The sequence below is a fragment of the Rattus norvegicus genome, chromosome 15, assembly GCF_021556685.1.
Source record: "Rattus norvegicus strain SHRSP/BbbUtx chromosome 15, alternate assembly SHRSP_T2T, whole genome shotgun sequence".
NCBI classification, from domain to species: Eukaryota; Metazoa; Chordata; class Mammalia; order Rodentia; family Muridae; genus Rattus; species Rattus norvegicus.
Window position 1 is genome coordinate 33,944,491 of NC_141548.1, and position 16,883 is coordinate 33,961,373.

Consider the following 16,883-nt stretch of genomic DNA (forward strand, 5'->3'; position numbering starts at 1 on the left):
ACAAAGGACTCCAAACGTTCCTCCCTTAGATTCTATCCATCCAAACTTCTCTTATCAAAAACTCATTACCCTCATTGCTTTCCTGTCCTAATGCAATTCCTCCGTGTTTTCCCTTTACCACAATATTTCCCAGACCCTGTTCACTCCTATCCAGAGACTCCCAACGATCTCCTCCCTCATCCCTCTCACATAAAGAGGCTCCTCTAGCAACTTCTTCTTATACTCTTTATACATATGCCCCTCTCTTCTCCCAAGAGGCCACAATGTTGCAGGATACACAGTGGTTCCAGATTATGCTATCATCAAGGTGGCCTCCTTCACCCCCACACACTATCAATTATTAATAGCCTTCACCAGAGTCTTCCAAATTGCCAAACGTACATTATTGATGGAGTACACAGACTCCATATATATTTGACTTAACACACTTGACCATCTGGAAGAAACAAGGACTTCAAACACAAAAGACCACTCAATTACTAACTCTTTATATACTCATCAAGGTCTTACTTTTGTTTTCTCAAATTGTCTGGGTTCATTGCAAGGCACATGAGGCAGACCCCTCCATCATCAGTAAAGGCAATAATCACACCAACACGACAGCCTGTCAAGCTGCCTTTTTATCCCTTACAATTCATCACACTTCTCTCTGGACCACCCTACTACATAACCCAGAAAACAACATATATAACCGTCTTTCAACACAGGACACAACCCTCTACTTACATCAAATATTTCACTCTAATACTAAACCAGTTTTCTCCTTTCCTCAAAACCATCTGACTCTCACCCCATTAGATAAGAACCTAACTCAAACCTGCAATGTATGTCAGCAAAATAATACCACCTCCACTATATGATGCCCTCGTATTCCTACTCACTAACTTATAAAGGCTTGAAGTTATAAAACCTAAAACAATGTTCTAAGGTATGAAATGTAAGTGTAAAGATCTGAGAATATAAAAGCTAACCCGCGAGAGTCTGTAAGATGGTGTAAGGTAGTGTTTTAAGGTCTAAGGATGTGGAAGCTTAAGTAAGTTGTGAGGGTTTATTTATGAATCTGAAATAAATAAAAAGGTGTTTAAGATTCCTTTCTCTCTGTCTATGCTATTGTTTGACTTTACTTTAACACAAAGATATAAATCCACTGCTCTTTCTACAATATATATTTCAGTAAGATTACAAAAAATGGTACAATTTTATCTCTTTTTATAAATCTAAGAATTCTCATAAGTGGACTTAATCTACCTCCTACAGATCAAATGAACTCCAAATTGACTTCTGTCAATCAACAGCCTAAAATTTCCCCACCTATTTTTGAGCACGGGATCTCTCTCCCTTTTCGTGGTCTTCTCCCCCTAACTACCAGGACCATGGGTGTGGAAATTTCATATGTACACCAAAGATTTTTTAAAAGGTTTCTGCTTGCTGCCCTTAGAGTCATTGTAGATGTGGCTGCTCTTTCACATGTACATCAGTAGGTGGCAGAGAGGAGAGAGACTATGTCCACACTCAGTGTTCTGACCTATGAATATCTAAATGATTAATGTAACATTCCCTACAGAAAGGAAGCCTAAGACCACCCCCAGTACAGCACCAAGGGTCCAGACAGAGAATTAGCCTGACATGAACAACAGTCTGGCAACATACAGGCCTAGAAGAGGGCAGATGACCCATGTGTGGCACCATAATGCATGAGCAGGGCACAGCACTCCTGAGACTACTCCTGGATGACCCCAGGCACTCAGAGACCATGGGCACTACTAAGAAAATCAAATAAGTAGTGGAGAAATGAAAGAAAAGAGAAACAGAAAGATGTGAGCACAATGAAGAAAAGCAGAACTGAAGACCCAAGGTAGTGAGAAACAGCCTGTTGTAGATAGGTGGTGATGCCACCTGATGAGCACAGAGCCTGTGTTGCCACTGAGGGGCACATCTGGGTCCATGGCCCTGCAGTAGGAGGGTTCTGTTACCATCAAAGGCCAGGTGGATGTCCTTGGTCTGGGCTGCTACCCAGGGATATTTCGTTGTCTGAAGACTGTGCAGAGCTGGTCCCACCCCTCACCTGGGCATGATGGGAGAACTGGCCCTAGAGGCATGAGAGCAGGAGAGCAGACCTCACCCTCCTGCTGCAGTACTCAGGAGAGCTGAGCTGCACACAATTAGAGGAGTTGTGAGGGATCTGGCCCTGAGAATGCAAGCATGGAAGATCTGGCTCTATCACTCATTTTTCTGTGGTGACATGAATGAATGAAGGATACCTTTGTTCTGACTCACCCCTCACTATTTGTGGCATTTGCAAGAATCAGCTCTGGGGTCATTAGAGTAGGAGTGGTAGCCCTCCTTAACCCCTAAACTGCTACAGAACTCTGGAAAGCAGGCCCTGTACTTCACCTGGGCAGCACAGGAGAGCTAGGCCTGGATATAAGGTTGCAGGAGAGCCAACCCCAGGGCTTGAGTACAGACAAGCTGGCTCTGCCTTTTGGCTGCTGGACAGTGGTGCTGGTGAGGGAGAGACACGTTTTCCTCTCCCTTAACCCTCCCATTTATGGCAGACCAAAGAGCTGGCCATATCCCTCATTGGCAGCACCCTGAGCAGACCCTGTACCTCACCTGGGCAGAAGGGTAAAGCTGCCCCTGATTGCAGGGTTTGCAAGTGAGCTGGACTGAAGGACATGAAAGCTGAGAGCCAGCAGGCTGACCATCTCAGATGCCTCTCAGGCCCAGATTCAGGGCTTTAAATTGACCTGTCCCAACATCAATGAACTGCCTGAGTACATGAAGAGGCTGTCCTACAAATCTAAAACTATAGGATCTCCATGATGCAGGGCAGGAACAGACTATCTGAGAGAAGTCCCAGTGAGATTCCAGTATTAATAGAGTAGCAGAAACCAGAGGCTTCATACCAGACCAATGAGTCATTGCAATGAACGCTTGCAAGCAAAGAGCTGTACAAAAGGGTACACTGTAGGACACACTGCAGCACACTACTGAGTCCACAATGAGATATTTTTCTCTGTTGAGCAGCAGAGGTTGCAAAGGTGGAAGGTGGGAATTAAGGGGAGGGGAAGGTGCATTGCCTGAGGCCAGCCCAAGGCTGGGTCCTCTCTGAAGCTGGGGGCAACAGTTGAATTGCTTTCTATAATAACATATAACTATCTTGACTTTAAGTTACTCTGCAGCCAGAAGCTGCAGACTTCTGGATTTACTGACACTTGTTGCTAACAGTGGGTGGTTAGATAAAGGATTTATCAGTATTGTTACCATCTAGGGCCAGGCAGCCAGAAGCCCTTCACTGGAATGGCTGGTAAACTCTGTGAACCAGAGAAAAAGGAAAGGAAAAGAATTAAGATGTGTTTTATAGTCAATATGAAGAGGACAGACACATATGCATTCATATATACATTTTCATTTACATTCTCACTTACACATTAACACATTCACATTTTTGTTGGGCCCAACCACCTGTCTCATTTGCTCCACAAATATTCATGCGTGCTTATATATGCATGAGTACCTACACATGTATATATAGACAGACATATACATTTGGAGGGATGGATGGATGGATGGATGGATGGATGGATGGATGGATGGATGGATGGATGGATAAGGCAGAGCTACCCAAGCAAAACTACTTAACCAACAACTTTATTTCTTTTCCTTGGACTTTTTATACACTCTTAGATAAAAAGTTATTTAGAGGATTTCCCCAAAGGTAAAATGTTACATATATTGGGATTTACAGCTAGATGTTGATATTAAGTTCAAAGCAGTGTTTCATTCTAATATACTCCTTATAAGTTCAAAGCAACATTTTGTACATGGCGTTGACTTACAGTGCACAACTGTAGCTATATCCTTGGACCTAAATGTTTTCCTTGAACACAAATTTTCCCAAACTTATTTGTCTTTTTAGTGTAATTATGAAAGCTCATTGTATTTCTTATTATGCAGCCTTTACTTACTATTATGAGGAGAGGGCACATTTTAGTCTTGATTCTACTTTTTTTGTACATCTTTCTAGCAAAACAACTAAGACCATCTCTTAAAGCTTTCTTCTTAAGCCCCTAACCTAGCAGAGACTTGAAGTGCCAGACAATTCTTTGGGACCCCCATCTGCTCAGAGGAGAGGATGAGGAAGGATTGGGGAGGATTCTAGGAGAGGGTGACGAGGAGGGGGCAGTGAGTAGGGTATAAAGTGAATGAGTAAAAAATAAAATTAAACTTTAAATTTTTCTTCCTAAAATTGTTTGAATCAAATCAGAAGTTCTATAAAACCATTAACTCATCTAAACAACATTAATTCATTAAAGTTCATCTTTATGTTGATCTTTAAGAAATCTGCTAAAATGGTAGGCCACCTTCAGGAAGGCTACCTGCTAGCCTTAGCTTCTCCTAAATGGCTCCTGACAGTGCAATGCATGACATGAAATTAACAAAGAACCAAGGTTTTTATTATTTCCCCTAAATTCCTTAACTGTGCTTTCTTTTCCTAATCTATAGATCCCAACAGGTTTCAAATCAATTGTAAAATACCCCAGCAACTCAGAGTTCCCAAGGCTCCCTCAGAATCTGCATTCCAGACAACTCCAAAGCAACTAGACCAATATGGTCCCACAGAGCCTGGCATCAAATCACACAGCATAGACTCCCTGGTCTTGACCACCATTCCAGCTTCCTTGGGTTGGATCGTTGTCTTTATGTAGGTGAGGGCTGGCAAAGAATGGGGCAGGGCCTAGGATTGGAAAGTGAGAAGGTAGGGCGGGAACAGAGTTTTGGTAAGGGGAGAGAGAGGAGAAAAGAAGAACCAAAATGAAGGCAGAAAAGGACGACCCAAATCCATGTGTCTTTAGGTGGCTACAGAGAGTTATGAATGTTTTTAACTTAAGAAATGGATTTTTATAGGACAATCTGTCTTATTTAGGTGGGTACTTCATGTCACTATCAATTAGCTCTGAGTTTATTGTGCAGATGTTTTGTGGGGTTTGAATTTACTGATTAAATCTGATCGCTAAATTACAAGCATCTGAAGTTTTGACTTGAATGAGTTAGCTAGGAGTTGATACTTTAGTCTTTAGGGGGTGGATGCTGGGAATATAAACAGAGCAGTGGCAGAGAGCTGCAAGAGGGTACCCACCCCGGCGACCCAAAGGTGTTTGCTGGAAGTGTGGGCATAGTCTGCAGCAGGGATCCAAGACAGGACAGCATCCACTGGGACCAGAGCAGATCATAGAGCCACAGGGTGGGTGGGGGTGGGGGACCAACTACTGATGGGACCTCTAGAGTCCTGATTTTACAGGGTTGCTGGGACAAGAGAGTTCCAAGCTGGCAGAGAGACAGCCAGGAGAGGGCAGCTAGCAATGGGGGCAGAGAGACCGTCGAGGCCACAGAGTACCTGGGGGTAGTGGGGCGTGGTGCCACACTCGAACCAGCCGCCACTGAGATGAATGTGCCCTGCAAATGCCATAAGACTTGATAATGATGGTTAATGAGAGTTTGTGGGTATTTTTAATATTTACTGCAACACTTAGGTCCCTAACAATGACACCCCAATGTCAATAGAGAGCAAACAGAAAACAATAGCCAGTTACCTGATGCCCAACATCCCAATAATAAAACGAAAGGGCAGAAGTGAGTGGCTCTCTAACAGGCCAACCATACCAAACATGGTGCTGGAATGTATTGCCCACCCCCATCACTTCTCCCTTGCTAAACTGTTAGATTGCATTCCTAAAGCTAGCCCTCAATGTCTATTCCTTTATTTGGCCAGTGACTCATTCCTGAGACTAAACACCAAGGTCTACCAATCAAAATTTGGTTGTTTAATTACACTAGCTAAGCAATCCCATCAGAAGCTACCAACTAACCCTAGTACGGACTTCCCTTTTTTTTATTTTTTATTTTTTGGTTCTTTTTTTCAGAACTGGGGACCAAACCCAGGGCCTTGCGCTTCCTAGGTAATCGTTCTACCACTGAGCTAAATCCCCAGCCCCCGGACTTCCCTTAAAAACCACTTTTGTAGAAACACCTAGTGCTACCTTTGTCCAGTACAAAAGCATCTACCTCCCTGGCCCTAAACCTGCTTGTCCCTCCTGGATAAGTCTCCTTTGTATTGAGAACTTAGTGTCTGGGTATGTTCTCCCGGTCCCCTACAACTGTACTCCCATGCTTTTGGTAACATTATTCCCAAACAGCTAGAAGTTGACTCATGTCCATCAGTGAATGGGAGTGTAGAGACAATGGGGTTCATATGTAAGATATGCATTATCCAGAAATTAAACTTGAAAATTGTATTTATGTATGTGTGGAAATATTTGTACATGCTGTGTGTGTGTGTGTGTGTGTGTGTGTGTGTGTGTGTGTGTGTGTGTGTGTGTGTGTGTTGCCTTGGACATTGGAGTTAAGATGGTTGTGAGACATCCTGTGGATTCTGAGAATTGAACCAGACTCCTCTATTAGAGCAACACATGCTCTAAACTGTTCAGCCATCTCTTTAGCTCATTATCCAGACATTAAGATGATAAAATTCTATCCTTTACAATGAAACACTTCACACAGAGATACAATCCTAAGTCAAATAAGCCAGCATACTAGAAAAAATAATGCATGATCTCACTTGTGTTTAAAAATGTAAATCCCAAATCCTGTGGGGGAAAGAGCTGGACTCTCAGAAATGTGTACAATCTTGAGATCTCAGGGAAGAAGAGAACTTCTGCTCAGATTCATGGCACAAGAAGAACACTCCTGGAGAACTCTAGACACAGGAACTGAGGAGCAGTCTGGGACAGGACTCTTCCGGTTTCTGCCTGCACCCACAGGTGAAAGCCAGTCAGGAATGCTTACACACCTGAGAGCAGAAGAAAGACTACCACATCTGCTCTGAGGGACCTGCCTGGAGCCCTCAGGACACAGGAATCAAGGAGCAGTCTGAAACAGGACCCTTCCAATTTCTGCCTGTGCCTGGAGCTGACCTGATCCCACAGCTCTCTGTACCCTCCTGTGGGAGAGAGAGCTGGGCTGTCAGAAGTACAGACAATACTGAGATCTCAGGGGAGATCACCACTTCTGCTCACATTCCTGGCCCAACAGGAACCTGCCTGGAGACCTCTGGACACAGGAACTGAGGAGCAGTCTGGGAAAAGATTCATAGGCAAATGAATGGAACTGGAAAATATCATCCTGAGTGAGGTAACCCAATCACAGAAAAACACACATAGTATGCACTTATTGATAAGTGGATATTAGCCCAAATGCTTGAATTACCCTAGATGCACAGAACGCATGAAACACAAGAAGGATGACCAAAATGCGAATGCTTCACTCCTTCTTTAAAAGGGAAATAAGAATACCCTTGGGAGGGAATAGGGAGGCAAAGATTAAAACAGAGGCAGAAGGAACACCCATTCAGAGCCTTCCCCACATGTGGCCCATACATATACAGCCACCAAACTACATAAGATGGATGAAGCAAAGAAGTGCAGGCTGACAGGAACCGGATGTAGATCTCTCCTGGGATACATACCCAGAATATAGCAAATACATAGGCAAATGCCAGCAGCAAACTACTGAACTGAGATCGGGACCCCCATTGAAGGAATCAGAGAAAGGATGGAAAGAACTTGAAGGAGCTCGAGACCCCATATGAACAACAATGCCAACCAAACAGAGCTTTCAGGGACTAAGCCACTACCCAAAGACTATAGATGGACTGACCCTGGGCTCCAACCTCATAGGTAGCAATGAATAGCCTAGTAAGGGCACCAGTGGAAGGGGAAGCCCTTGGCCCTGCCAAGACTGAACCCCCATTGAAGGTCATTGTTGGGGGGAGGATGGTAATGGGGGGAGGGTGGGGAGGGGAACAACCATATAGAAGGGGGGAGAGACTAGGGGTTTGATTATCAATCAAAATGTAAATAAGAAATACCCAAGTTAATAAAGATGGAGAAAAAAAGAAAAAAAATAATGCCTTGTACGTTTCATAACTTTTATCATAAAAATTTATGTACTCCATTCAAAAATAAAAAGTATTTAAATTAGTGGACATGTTAATTAGTTTTCTTTAATCATTTTACATCATTTACATAAAAGATCAGGTTGTACCTTGAAAATGAGCAATTAATATAAAATTTTAAAGGTTTCATTTGATAAGGAAATTAGCTTTATAAAACATAAAAGTCTTCTATTGGGGAAAAATAGCACAGAGAATCAAAAGGAATTCTATCACTTCTTGCTCTGTTCCAAAGAACACACCAGTGACTTGGATCAAACTGTGTGAAAATACTGTAGGTAGTTGTTAATGATGACTTGCATTAAATAACGTTCTAAGGTCTTTGAGGGGAAGTAGTACATGTTTGGGTCAATCAAACATTCTTCTTCTCTTGTAGAGAGGGTGAACTACCAGATGTCAGCTGGGTTGTCACAGCCTTGTGGCGGAAGAAGTATTCCATTCATCTGCCAAGGACAGGGTTGATCCCTGTGAATGGACATAAAACCAGTCTTTCCAGTCAGAAAAAAGTGCTTTATTCAGTTGCTGCCATCTATCCTAGAGCAATCCTGGACTCAGCTATAGGGAAGGTGGTTAGTCAGGAAATGATCCGCATTGCATCTTGTAGTTAGCTCTTTTTCATAGTTTCCTCTATCCAGGATAGGAAAGTCGAGACTTTGGTGAATGCCCGTGGAGTTGAACCATCTTTACGTCCATAGGAGACGATGCCTGCGGCCACTTTTTTACACACAAGAGGCCCTCCAGAGGCCCCCTGTGAATTGAGGGGGCACAGGGTACTGAGATATTGTTCACTGTAGTCCCAACCTCCCTCTGATGCCAAGGCTCCTCACAGAGAAGCATGATTTGTTTTCTCTGTTTGTGGGAGGTCAGAGGGCAGGCCCGGGGCCCCTGGCCTTCCCAGTTCTGACTGTGGATATGGTTAGAGCTGCACCTCCCTCCTGAGGCCAGCCTCTGCCCTTTCCCTGGGTCTGTGATCCTCTCTATGAGGGTGTGTGGGACTCTTGTCCTCAGGCTGTTGTTTAAGGACATGGAGACAGTGAGTGGGCCTGATGGAGCATGGAGGGGAAGCCCAAATACAACGTGTGTGTTTGCTCAGAGGAGACACCTGGCCTTGTTTAGGACACACTCAGGGAGCTCAGTTCTCTAAAGCCTGGCCCTGAAGAGAGGCGTTCTGTTGCAAACACCTCCTTTTTTTTTTTTTTTGGTTCTTTTTTTCGGAGCTGGGGACCGAACCCAGGGCCTTGCGCTTCCTAGGTAAGCGCTCTACCACTGAGCTAAATCCCCAGCCCCGCAAACACCTCCTTTTATACAAGCTACCTTCAGCAGAGCCTCTTAGTCAGCTCTGGGGCCTACTTAGTTATTGGTTCCTGCTGTTCCCAGAGAAACAGAGCATAGCCAAGGGGTAAAGGAGTCCCTTGATGTTTGGGACTCTAGGTCTCTATTCCTTTTCCCCTCCCACTGAGCCCAGAGGGGACTGAAACCAAACTTACCTGAAAGGAAGCACGTTTGATCTTTGGGTCTCCCGCACATATCTGATTGGCTTTGTCGTAAGCATTTTTTAAGTAAGTCTCACACTCCTGATCCTCCTGTACTGTTAGCTCAACCTCTTGCAGTGTGTCTGGGAATTTGCCCATTGGGCCCAGCTTTCCCCAACCAGCCACATAGCACACATCTCCTGGCTTCACTTTGAAGTTGCTTCTGGGCAGATTGAGAGGCTTCACAGTGCTCGTCCTCTTGGCCTTACTCTTCAGCTGTTGGAGAAGAAGCAAGAGTGCAGCTCATGACCTGCTGAGCTGAGACACCCTGAAGGCCAGGATGGATTGAGAGAGTTGGGAGCAGGAGAGACAGTCTGTGGAGGGATGGGGTAATGTCTCACCTTTAATAGCATGATGTCATTGGAGATTGTCTTAGCATTATACGCTGGGTGTGGAATGATTTTCACCACAGGGATGACTTGCTGCGTCTTCTCCCGTTCTTTGATGTTGTGGGCCCCCAATGTGACATTTATTTTGCTGCAAAGAGAGCAGAGTGGAGATAAGAGATGTGGAGTCAGAGAGGAGGCAGCCCAGGAGGTGTGAAGGACAGGCAGCTCTGCAGGGTGGGGCTCCAGCTGCGGGGAGTTAAGGGGTAATCTGAAGCACGAGTTGCTGCATTAGAGGTGCTCAGGGGCCAGTCATCCCTAAGAACCCAAATTGCATAGTTCGGCTCATATTTCAATGTGAACCTTGGTTGAAATGTGTTTGATTCCTTATCGGTGACTGGTGCGAGACTGTTTCTCCCTCATGAGACTTGCTGGGCCTCCTCTCATCTCAAGCTGCTTAGGATGAAGGCAGAGCCTCCATGGAATCTTCCCAGTAGGGCATGGGCTTTGCTGTTCCTTACCTCCCTGAACAGTGAGCAGCAGTCAGCACAAAGTCCTCTCGTATAAGGAAACCACCACATATTGTATCCCGAGAATCCTCATTCTTGTACTGAAGATAGGCCATGTAGGGTCGAGAGTGGGGATCGGCTTCATGTCCCCCGATGTTTTTGATGCCACAGTGCTGAGACCATCGGGACAGATGTGCCTTTGGGCTCATCTTTTATCCCAGGACCAAGCATGACCATCTAGAGAGGGTAATCACGAGCATCCATTACAGTTTTTGGAGAGCCATGGAAGAGTGTTGGACAAGGCAGGAACAGACAGGACTACCAAGCACCTGTCAACCTATTTAGCACCATAGCTTCAAATGTTCCATGTGGCAAAGCCCTTTCTTATGAAAACCCTGCATCTGACCATTACTGACAAAGAAATAGATATGGCTGCAGGCTCTGAGAGGGGAATCACTGGCTGAATATTGAATCACTCAGTCATTCCTACTTCTTTGGGAAAGATGACATTGTCTGATGCAAACCTGTGAACTAAGGATGGCGAGAATCTGGTTCCCCAAAGGACAATCAGATCATTAAATTGCTGACATAGTGCAACATATAAAAAGCCAGGCTGTTAAAACTCAACAATAGCTATTCAAGTTGTGTGTGTGTGTGTGTGTGTGTGTGTGTGTGTGTGTGTGTGTGTGTGTGTGTGAGCGCGCACAGAGGTGAACCTTGGGATCGTTCTCACATTCTGTCTGCCTTGTTTTTCTTTTTAGGCATGGTCTCTCACTTAGCTTGATGATTATGCTAAACTGGCTGGCCAGAGAACCTCAGGTATCTGCCTCTTTCTCTCAGAGCTTGGATTGTAAGTGTTGTCAGCACAACCAACTTTATCATATGGGCTCCGGGAATGGACTTTAGGTCCTCTTGTTTACATGGAAACCACATTACAGACCCAGCTGCTTCCCCAACGTCCTCTTAGTGTCTAGAGAATTCTTCCCCAACTTCTTCTTAGTGTCTTGAGAATTCTATGTGGCTATTCTTACTTAATGTGCAGAGAAAGAAATATATTTATTTAGTATAAATGAATCCCTTTATATCCATATCAGTAGATATTCATTATTTATTACAAGTCGGCCTGTAATAACAAAGAAACCAAATTAAAGTATCACCTCATGATACAAAAGTGAATCAATTTATTCCAATGTTAAAGAAAGGAATGATTGGCTCATAAGATACCACAAAACATGTCTAGGAAGTCCATCCTTTCAGCTCACCTGTATCACAATCGACAATGGTTTTGAGTCATACAATGAACAGTGTCAATAATCTCATCTTTACCTGTGCATCAGGTCACAAAGTCTGCAGAGCCACACCACCATTAAATTTAAAATGTATTCCCTTGGCTTTATTGGCAATTATTGCTAATGAACGAAACAAGTCTTGCAAAGACAAGGGTGCTTTAAGTTGATATTTCTTAAAAGAAAAAATAATGTATCAGAATTTAGTGAAGAAAATCTTCTCTCATGCAATGAGTTTCCTAGCAGAAAAAAAAAAGAATTTCTGAACATATCCCACGCTTTTGACTCAGGACTAGGAGGACTCAAGATGGAACCATCTTTGAGTGTCTCTTTGAGGACTAACTCTCAAAATATCTAATGGTACTATGCCACAGGAAAAGGCAACTTGATATAAAACCACAACAATGACCAGCACAGCAACAAATACCCAAGAGTATAATAGTGGCCCCTATGCACTGGAAGTAACCAAGAGCTTTCTGATTAGACTTATGGCCCACCAAGTAGGAGAGAATTCATGTGTGAGACTACAAACCTTGTCAACTACCTGTGGCTACGAGGTCATGGACCCAAGTACAAGAGAACCGACAATTAACACTTTCCTCAAACAGTGTGATCTCCAACTATGTTCTACCCCACTTCTGATCAAAGAAGGCTTGTTTGCAGCAGACAGAGACCATTACAGTCATCCATACACCTGTCAAAATGCAGAGAACAACAGACCGTGGAGAGCTCACCCCAGTGGATACATCCACAGCACAATCCCTATACACAAGGTTCCAGAAACTTCACAGAAAAGGGAGCAGAAAGATTGTAAGGAGCAGAGGACTGGGATGTCTGCTTAGGACACAGCAGGGCTACTGCCTTCATGAAGTCTAAGCAGCATGGTTGCTTAACACAAGACTTGCACAATGACAAGAACAACTGACATTCCAGTGTGGGTGGGGGCACAAGACCCCACCCCTAGATAAAGAATTACAGTGAATTAATGGCTAATAAGTGAGGGAGAATCAATCATCTATGGGAATAAACGTCCTGATAGCTTATCTACAAGCAACACTAAGTAGACTCTCAGGATCTATTTACATAGGTGTGTGTGTGTGTGTGTGTGTGTGTGTGTGTGTGTGTGTGTGTTATAACTAAAGAAGAAGTCTTAAATTTGAGAGGGAGTGAGGTGGATATGGGAGGAGTTGTAGGAGGGAGAGTGTGGGTCAGAAACTATGTAAACACAGTACTTGAATATTTAATCATATTCTGCAATGTTGACTTATTGATCATGAGTTGCTTCAGTTTGTATTTATCTTATATTTATTACTCCATTGACCTTAAGAAGTAACTTTGCTGGTCATAATAATCTTTGTTGACACTTATTTACTCTTATGACTTGAAAAATACACATTCCATTCTTCCTTACCTTTTATTGATTCTGCTGAGAAGTCTGAATTATCATGATGGGTTTGTCTTTGTAAATGAGTTCCTGGATTTCTCCTTCGGCTTTAGTGTCTTTTGTTTGTAGTTTTCACATTTAACTAAAATGTGTTGTGGAGAGAGTATTCTCTGTTCATTTTTCCCTGGGTTTCTAAATGTATCCTGTGTTTAGATGTTCACTTCTTTACATGGATTTGGTAATTTTTCTTTTGTAATTTTATGGAATACGTCTTCTATGACTTTAAGGTTTTCTTTTAATCTCAGCTAGTTCTACCCTATGGATTCTTAGGTTTTGTTTCTTGATCACATCATAGAATATTTAACAAATTATGATCATGCCTCATTTTTTGTTGTGTCTGAAGATCACACGCATCAGGTTCATCTCCCAACTTATATATTTTGTCTTCCTGAGCTAGTCTATTGGTGATGCATTAACATCCTTAAAAAGAAGATTTATTTTATTTTTAATTACTTTCAAATGCAAGCATTGTGTGTATCTGTGTGTGTACGTGATGCAGTGCCCGTGGAAGACAGGGCATTGGAGCCCCTTTATCTGGAGTTGCAGGCAGTTGTGAATTATATAATATGAGTACTGGGAAATGGATTTTAATACTCTATAAGAGAAGTAAGTATTCTTAACTGCTGAGCCACATCTCCTGCATGAGTCTCCCTGATTCTTCCCTCTGCCCCAATTTGCTGTTACATCTCATTAGCGAAACTTTCATCTTGGTTATTGTCCTTTTCAGTGTTGAAACATTGACGTGTTTATGAATAGTTTCTACTTTTTCACATGCCCCTACTTATTCCCTTTAGTTCCTTCCCAAAGTTTCCCTCAACTACAAATACTTTTTAAGATACTAAAAACCTCTGTGAACTTTATAACATCTAAGATCCCTTAAAAGTATTTCATGTAAAGTGCCTCCTGGGTGACTAAGAAGGTCATTTTTTTTAATCCTTCTTTATTTCCTTTGTAACTTTGTGTTAAAAACTGAAGGTTCTGGATTTTGCCTATGTGTTTTTTTCTTAAAGGTGGTCTGTTGTTAGAAATGGGAAGATGGAACTCACATCTTAACCTTCTATAACAATGAGCTTTTCCCATCATCACTCTCACAGTCTCATGCTGTGGACGGTCTGACCACATCTTCTTAGGATGTGGCAAATAGTTTGGTCTGAGGCAGAAGAAATGAATGCTGCTGAGTCACTTACAAGAAACATGGGTTTGTAACTGCAAAGCTTGTGGTTTTTGCTTTATCATGTTGACTCCTGCTTAATAATTCTTGTATCTTATCATTTATCATCCAATCTTCATGAGATGGCCCGGTTATAAGGAACTCTTAAATTTAGTTTCTCTGTTTCTGACCAAATAATTCACAAGAGAGCTATGAAATACACATGATCATAGTAGAGAAACTGAGCCAAGTATTCTCTATGAGAAACTATGTATTGCGTAAACCTGTCTCAGGAAACTGTGCATGCACAGCACAGTAGCATTGCTTTACCTTGACACTGGTAATGCTTGACAATTAGTGACAACATTGTTCTGGCCACATTTTTGCTGTGAATCACTTATTAGAGCCTCTGATATGTCTAGAAACTCTACAGATTTTGAATGTTTTCCCCTTTTAAGTTTATAAGTGTGGAAGGATGAGAATCGGTTGCTAGGCTGTGTCAATCTACCAAAGCACTGAATATTTCCTAAGGGGTTTAAGAAATCCTGCATTTAATTCACTTTGGTGTCATATACTAAAGATCTGACTCTATAGCTAAGAGTAGTATAACAGCTACACAAATTGCTCGATAAGTCTTGGGACAGTGAGGACAGGTCATGATGGTGTTAAATGTTAGTGCATTCCTTTAGCTTAGTTCCTTTCTATACAGAAATGTCACCTCGGAGTCTTCACAGAGGAGAGGAGGATGCGTGTTTTCATTTCCCACTGAGGTTACAAGAATTAAGAAGGAGACAGAAAGCCCTCTCTCAACACGATGCTCAGGCTGGTGTCTGCCAGGTGTCTCTGAAAAGTGTTTTGCTGTCTCTCAATTCCCAGGCCATTTATATGAAGAGAAAGATGAAATGGAGCAGCACACTTCATAGATATCTGAAACAATTTGTGTGTGGGTGTGTGCACACACGTACACAGGCGTGTGTAAAGGTCAAAAACTCATGTTGGTATGTCTTCTTTGACATTGCTCTCCAGCCTTCTTGTGGAGAGCATTTCCTCAATGAACATAAAGCTTGCTGTTTTAGCCTGACTGGCTGGTCAATGAGGCCCTGGGATCTAACTGACTCTGTCTCCAAGGGATAGGCTTACAGATTTCTGAGGCAATTCAGACACCTGTAAAGTTTTAAAGATTGTTTTCAAAGTCAGAGTTTCACTGTCTGGTCTAGTGCTTGATCTGTGACTCAGGCTGCCCTTGAACTCATAGATATCTGCCTCTCTCTGTGTCTAGAGTTCTGGGATTAAAGGAGTACACCACCACTCAGCTTTTAGGTGAGTACTATGGATCCAAACTCATGTCCAACAAGCATATTAGTCACTGAGCCATCTCCCTAGCCCAGAATAATTTGAGGCTGATATTTGGTACCAGATTTCGTTTAAATCACATCTTATACAAATACAGTGAGACGGAAGTGTGAGAAGAAAGGAGGCAAGTGGATTGGGATTAATCTATGCCTTAAAGTGTTTTGAAGCTTGTGTGGCAGTGCTGTCATCTCACTGTCTTACTCTGCATGGAGGTGATCATCTATCAAATACTAAAATCAGAGAGACTCAACAACACTAAGTGATGTACCCAAAGGCCGCATGATTTCAGAAATATGTGAACATACAGGTGTAAAATATGTGCCAACCACAGTGAAATTTTCTTCTTTATAACTTCTCAAAGTAGTTGAAGCCTCAGTGGGCAGATTTCAGTAGAGAAAAGCATTCTTAATAATCAGAACTCATTTGAGAATGCTTGCCCTGGGGAGGCCAAGTGCTTTCTCTCCAGGGAACTATAGAAACTGGAGAACATCTCAGTCTTCATTCTGAGAGGTGGCCATGAATGTGAGCCCAAATCCCTTTGGGGCCTTCTTCAGTTCTGAATATCTCTCACCTGGTTGTTCTGAGGCCTTGGAGTCTTGATTTCCTCTTCAGTTATGACGCTTGATTGCCAAGTTCAAACTGTATGATCTTTATCTATCAAAAGGCAGTGTTGACTACAGTATAGGATTAAAAATTTACACCGTGTGAGCATTTCCTCTAATAAATTATGTATAAAATATAAATATACATGATGTGTAAAAATTATATATAAAATATAAATATACATGATTCAAGGTATCATTTGATATCATATACATTCTACTTTTCTCCACGACTAAATTAAACCATATCTATACTTTTTACATATGTATTTATATAATGTGTGTATTAAGCTATATATAATTCTATAATGTGGTTACATATGTATATTGGTGTGTGGGCATGCATATTGCTGATAAAGTGTTCTGTTTGTATCCTTTCGTTTTCTCTTTGCAAGCATAATCTTAGGAGTATTTCTTCGGAATATTTTCAAGTATTCAAACAGATGATACTACTCTCCCTCACTGTGAAGGTGGACTAGTTTATTAAGATCCTCTGGTGGAAAGGTCTTTATGGGTAATAAGTCATGAGGAAGGAATTTACCATGTGAAGATAAGTTTTGTATACACTGTGTGTCTGTGTGTGTGTGTGTGTGTGTGTGTGTGTGTGTGTGTGTGTGTGTTTGAGAGAGAGAGAGACAGAGAGAGAGAGAGAGGAGGTGAGTATGTGTTA

The 16,883-nt window shown here is 42.5% G+C and overlaps 1 protein-coding gene and 1 non-coding gene across 2 annotated transcripts; one reads left to right on the forward strand and one right to left on the reverse strand.

Moving 5' to 3' along the window:
• The first annotated feature begins 1,427 nt into the window (after window positions 1-1,427).
• LOC134478785 (small nucleolar RNA SNORA17) lies at window positions 1,428-1,556 on the forward strand. Its single transcript, XR_015639199.1, has one exon. It is a non-coding gene; the product is annotated as a small nucleolar RNA SNORA17 (small nucleolar RNA).
• Window positions 1,557-8,300: 6,744 nt separating this feature from the next.
• Gzmbl3 (Granzyme B-like 3) lies at window positions 8,301-10,533 on the reverse strand. Its single transcript, NM_001329880.2, has 4 exons — window positions 10,391-10,533; window positions 9,885-10,020; window positions 9,499-9,759; window positions 8,301-8,759 (listed from the first exon to the last, which is right to left on the reverse strand). Exons 1-4 carry the CDS (start codon window positions 10,492-10,494, stop codon window positions 8,616-8,618), a joined length of 645 nt encoding a protein of 214 aa, NP_001316809.2. The 5' UTR covers window positions 10,495-10,533; the 3' UTR covers window positions 8,301-8,615.
• Window positions 10,534-16,883: the final 6,350 nt, after the last annotated feature.